The sequence below is a fragment of the Chenopodium quinoa genome, unplaced genomic scaffold (assembly GCF_001683475.1).
Source record: "Chenopodium quinoa cultivar QQ74 unplaced genomic scaffold, ASM168347v1, whole genome shotgun sequence".
NCBI classification, from domain to species: Eukaryota; Viridiplantae; Streptophyta; class Magnoliopsida; order Caryophyllales; family Amaranthaceae; genus Chenopodium; species Chenopodium quinoa.
Genome location: NW_018743946.1, coordinates 761550 through 767070, shown reverse-complemented (window position 1 = coordinate 767070; position 5521 = coordinate 761550). Strand labels below are relative to the sequence as shown.

The following is a 5521-nucleotide window of genomic DNA, read 5'->3' as shown; positions in this document are numbered from 1 at the left end:
GCATATTGTAGCGAATGAACAATCGTTACGAAAAGTGATTTTTCTTGTAGTGTATCAGATTTTCATTTTGAAGCTCCCCGCAATGATCGCCAATGAATGTTGTTCCACAACTATTTAATGGAAATAGATCGAGGATGAGAGAGAAGATAATTAGGGTGTTTTTAGGTGAATGAATGAGAAAACTAAGCAACTAAATTAAATCTAAAGGATAACTTGAAATGTCTATTGGAATTTGTGCACTCTCTGCCAAACTATTCTAAGGTGAATGAATAAGATGAGTAAACAATATACATATTTAGATGTAAATTTATGCACAGTTTGTTAAATTTTTATGCACATCGAATATAAATCGAAAAATATATGCACATTCAATTGAAAAAAAATAATTCCATATTCAATATAATCACATATGCATATAAAATCCTTCTCATTTTAACAAACTTCTCATATATATATATATATAATTCGGATTAAAACCGAACCGAACCGAAAACCAAACCGAATTAGTAATTCGGTTTGGATTTTTTTGAATTCGGATTGGATCGGATTGGAAAAATTAAAAAATATGGATTACGGATTGGATTCGGTTTGGGGTTTTAAAAAACCGAAAACCGAATTACAAACCGAATTTTAACCTAATACTTTAAGCCCATTTTCTTTTTCAAAGTATCCAACCACTTTCCCCTTTCATATATAAACTTAAAAAAAAAAAGAACCTAATTCTCAATTCTCCTTTCTCGATATCTTAATCTCTCACAAAGAATGTAGTTAACAAGAAATGATTGTAGGAATTTTCGGGTAAAATTTGAGTTTCGGATTTGAATGTTGCAAAAGAAGGGAACAAATTTCGGTTTGGATTGGATTCTAATTTGAAAAACCGAATTAATTTGGTTTGGTTTGGATTGGATTGAATCTTAATTCGGTTTGGATTCGGATTGAGATTTCCGAAACCGAATTAATTCGGACTGGATTCGGTTTTGGCTATAATCCAAACCGCAAACCGAACTTTCACCCCTATAATATTAATTCGGTTTCGGAAATCTCAATTCGAATCCAAACCGAATTAAGATTCAATCCAATCCAATCCAATCCAAACCAAATTCACAACTTATTAATTCAAAAAAAAAATCATGTTATAAATGAAATATATTTAATATGAGTATATCTTTTTAAAACGCCCAAAATAGTATATGAGACTAACATTATGAAACGGAGAGAGTATATACGAAGTAATAAAAGTAACTATGATCATGTTTTGAGATAAGGCCACCCTAAATTTGTTGTATATACCGAGTATATCTTTATTTACAATATATCTCGATCACTAACTTACTTAGAAATTAAAGATACTCCATAATATGATAGCACATTAGTACTAAAATTTAAATGTCTGGCGAATTAATAATGCCGTCATAATGTTAATAAACAATAACAATGAAAATGATATAATGCCTAGATTAACAAATGAATCAGGAGTCTTATTATTCGCATGCACTACGATAAATAATTATCCCACAAATAACAAATGGTCTGCCCTAGTTACAACAAGCTAAGATTATTATGCTTGTTGACTTAGTCCTACTAAATAAAATCTACGTTTTAATCTAAGAAAAATTCCAAGGAATATGAAAATGAGGATACCCTTTTTAATTTTCATTGTCCTTAGAATTTTTCTAAGAAAAAAAACTTTCAATAATAACAATAATAATAATAATAATAATAATAATAATAATAATAATAATAATACCAATAATAAATTCCTCATTCAAAATCAGCCGTTTCTTGCAAGGGCATATCAATAAGATCATGAACTTGGCTTTGTGGTCCACAGTGTTGAATTGAACAATCGTCAAACAACCATTTCTCTAGCACGGACAACGTGCCTCGACCGCCATCACTCAACGGCTTGCTTTCGTGCTCGAAGAAGCTAGCCTCCTCCGGAGACACTGTCTGAGAGAAATCCGAGTATGGAGATTCACTCGATTCGATTGTACCAAACAAAGAGTGAAACGCCTCATTTTTCGAAAAATTATGATCACTTGCAACTTTAGGCTTTTGTTCATGGCCATACTCAACCTCCATTGTGCTACTAAGAGAGTGATGATCCGTTGACACCGAGCTCGATTGCTCTTTCTTAGGGGACTTCATGTTCCACCCTTGTAGCAATCGCGCTATATTCTCAGTACTCGAAGCATAGATAGATGATGCCGTTTGCCCTTGCTTACTACTATTATTATGGCTTGTATTCAAGCTAATATTTTGTGATGAGTTCATCATATCAGGCATATTCGAGGTTGGTTTTTGATCCATTGTTGAAAGGGCATCACATAAGGCTTGTTTCGCCATGTGAATATCGGTTTGAAGCCTTCTTTCCCATTGACCTCGACTATTCGAACTCTGATTTTCAGGAGAAGAAGGTGACGAAATAAATCCATCTGATCTCGAGCTTTGATGATGATTATTATCCGATTGTTTCTTTTTTAGCTTCTTTTTCAGATGGGTGTTCCAATAATTTTTTATATCGTTGTCTGTTCGTTGTGGAAGGTATGATGCTATTGCAGCCCATCTGTAACACGAAATTAATCATGGTTAACATACGATTATTCCTCGTAAATTACATGAAATTTAACAAATAATCATGTTGATATTGTAATTTAAATAATGTAAGTTGATACTCAAGTATATGTGACAATTCATATTTGATGGAGTAATATAGGAAAGGGACACTTTGTTGTGTATATTAGTGAGAGAATCTTGCTACTATATGATGATCATTATTGCACAATTATGTTTAAGGCCACCACATTCAATATTCACATGTGTGGTCATAAAAAAAATGATGGATCTAAAAAAGAGTACAATTATACTTGTAGTTTCATTAATGATATATATCCTGCCTTAGGTAAAAACACAAAGTAATTATGCTTATTTTACTCTAGATTACTTTTACAATTAAGAATAAAAACTACTATATTAAATAAAACCTATATAACTTATACACCTTTCACTAGATATTGTTTTATTTTTTTTGAAATCTGGAAAGGTTCTTATGACAATGTAATACGATGATCACTTAATGATCACGAAACATATACGGAGTAAGAAAGAACATATTCTATAGAATATAACCTTAGACATTTCAATGTGTAATTTAAAAATATTAGGGAGTAACTTGAATTTTTTTAACGATCTTGCTAACGAGCGCCGCGGGGCGTTAGATAAGGATAAATTATATTGGTTGAAATGGTATTAAGTTAGGAATTCATGACAAAATTACGCGTCATTCATTAATACATTTTTTTTTAATTTTTGAAACCGTGTTCATTAATACATACTTGAACATATTTATGTTTAAACGTGTTCATTAAAAACTGTGTATTGGATGTAACATGGAAAATTAAAAAAATAAATAAATAAATGGAGGGATTATTAAACTAAATCATCCAAGCTGTCATGTCATAATTTACCGTAATTGTGGATGGCATGTGTAGGGCCAAATCATTTAATAAGTTTGCTCTTAGGGGACCTCTACCCTAATGCTAACATGCCAAGTCAAGTGTACACAGTCTTACCCTAACAAGCAAAAAAATATTTATTTCTTTTTTCCGATTCTACATTTAATAATATCCATAGATCTATTAAGGAAATATTATCAAAATTATTGTACTTAGATAGATTAGCTAGTTTTTTAAATTTCAACTTTCGACTACTTTATTAGTCACTAAAAGACTTTTTCTGATGAGACAATCACCGTCAAAATAAGAACTTTTGGAGATACGAGAGGTAATATAATACAAACCAACTAGAATTAAGCTCTATTAATTGTGTTATAGACCTGTAATTAACAAATGGACAGAAGATTAATTACATTAAGAAGATTGGGAATTGGAGTTTTTGTTTTTTTTTACCTATTTCCAAGAAGAGCTTGAAGATGGATGATCATCTTTTCCTCTTGATCTGTAAAATTGCCTCTTTTGATTCCTGGTCTTAGGTAGTTTGTCCATCTCAGCCTACAACTCTTGCTACACCTAAGTAACCCTAAACAAAATAAAAACACACTTAATTAGTCAATAATTTATAGTATATCAAACAAAAACTAATTTTATGCTCAATGTGTTACAGATTAATTTATTGATATTTGAACAAATCAAGCAATATGAAAGAAATGAGATCTATTGCCCTACATCAAAATCTATTGTATTGATACAATTAAGAACTTAAGACATAAAGATACTGTTTTTTTTTTTACTCAAACTCCAATCTTCATTTTACTTCAAATACCCGTTTTGAATTCTTGACTTAGACACTAAGACATGGGTAATGAACTAATGATACTCAAAATCTAACACTTGTATACTTATAAAGTAGTCAAATCTAACACTTATGTACAAATTAATACCGGTGTCAAACACAAGTACTCGAGTTCGAGTAGAGATCCAGTAACATAGAAGGAAAAAAGGGTTTAGGCAACAAATGATTAGATCCTAAACCCTAATCTTGAAATTAGACTTTATCTAGATAATTACAATTTACAAGTAAAATTCATGGAGTAGCAACATCTTAGTGTGCAATATACATCTCCTTACTCTATAACTTCTTGTTATCAAGACAATAATTGTCTCACAAAAACTTGAAAACAGGGAAAACTTTTAGACACGAAAGGAGTACGATTTAAAGAAATCGAAGAAAAAAGTATACCTGTATCAGTAGGAACAGCCCTCCAATTACCAGGACCATGTTCTTGAATATAAGAGACTAACAAGATATCTTCTTCAGGAGTCCAAGGTCCTTTCTTAACACCTTCTTTATCACAACATGGAGGTCTTCCCATTTCACAATACACTCTTAGCTTTAAGCTTTAGCTTTATATTATGTATGTGATTATATATTCAAAGTTTATGATATAAACTCTTATTTGAGTTTTATCTTGAAGTGGTGAAGCAAAGGTGCAAGTACTTTGGTTAAGCTTAAACTACATAAATAGAAAGAAGAGAAATTAGAACTACTTAATTTGTTTAAGCGAGGAAATGAAATAATGGTGATCCAAGAGAGAGAGAAAGAGTGAGGTATTAATATAGGAAGCAAAAGCTTTAGTGGGGGTCCAAGAAAGAAATGTGATGAGAGTGGAGAGAGTCAAAAGATGGCAGCAAATTGCATTTACTAGTCGGCTGGATTTCAAAATAAAGCTTACAAGAAGGGTAAAGTTATTATTGAACAACTAGGCTAATCAATTGTCACCTATGACCTTGTCAAATAGACAAATACTCTCAATATAATGGTTCTATAATAACTACTACTCGTATAAGATTTTATATATGTAGTGTTACTGTGTTAGTTGCATATATGCGTTTATTTTTGAACAACTTGTAATAAGCTTGGTTAAAGCTTATTAGTTTAATCTCATTTAAATTGGACAAATTTGAACTATATATAATATAAGGCTTGTTTACTAAACAAGAATTACTCAAAACATGTCATATTCCATTTATTTTGGGGATTAACTTACAAAGCTCTTCTTATC

The 5521-nt window shown here is 31.1% G+C and overlaps 1 protein-coding gene across 1 annotated transcript; it reads right to left on the bottom strand.

Annotated features, from left to right (window-relative positions):
* Positions 1-1429: 1429 nt before the first annotated feature.
* On the bottom strand, positions 1430-5068 carry LOC110688951 (myb-related protein 306-like). Its single transcript, XM_021865698.1, has 3 exons — positions 4699-5068; positions 3909-4038; positions 1430-2566 (listed from the first exon to the last, which is right to left on the bottom strand). Exons 1-3 carry the CDS (start codon positions 4829-4831, stop codon positions 1762-1764), a joined length of 1068 nt encoding a protein of 355 aa, XP_021721390.1. The 5' UTR covers positions 4832-5068; the 3' UTR covers positions 1430-1761.
* Positions 5069-5521: the final 453 nt, after the last annotated feature.

Excerpts from the sequence above, each read along its gene's own strand:
- LOC110688951 (XM_021865698.1), bottom strand. The coding sequence starts at position 4,831 with ATGGGAAGACCTCCATGTTGTGATAAAGAAGGTGTTAAGAAAGGACCT. Across the intron at positions 4,039-4,698 it reads GGCTGTTCCTACTGATACAG|GGTTACTTAGGTGTAGCAAG; the intron begins GTATACTTTTTT and ends TATTTTGTTTAG. Across the intron at positions 2,567-3,908 it reads CAAGCTCTTCTTGGAAATAG|ATGGGCTGCAATAGCATCAT; the intron begins GTAAAAAAAAAC and ends TTCGTGTTACAG.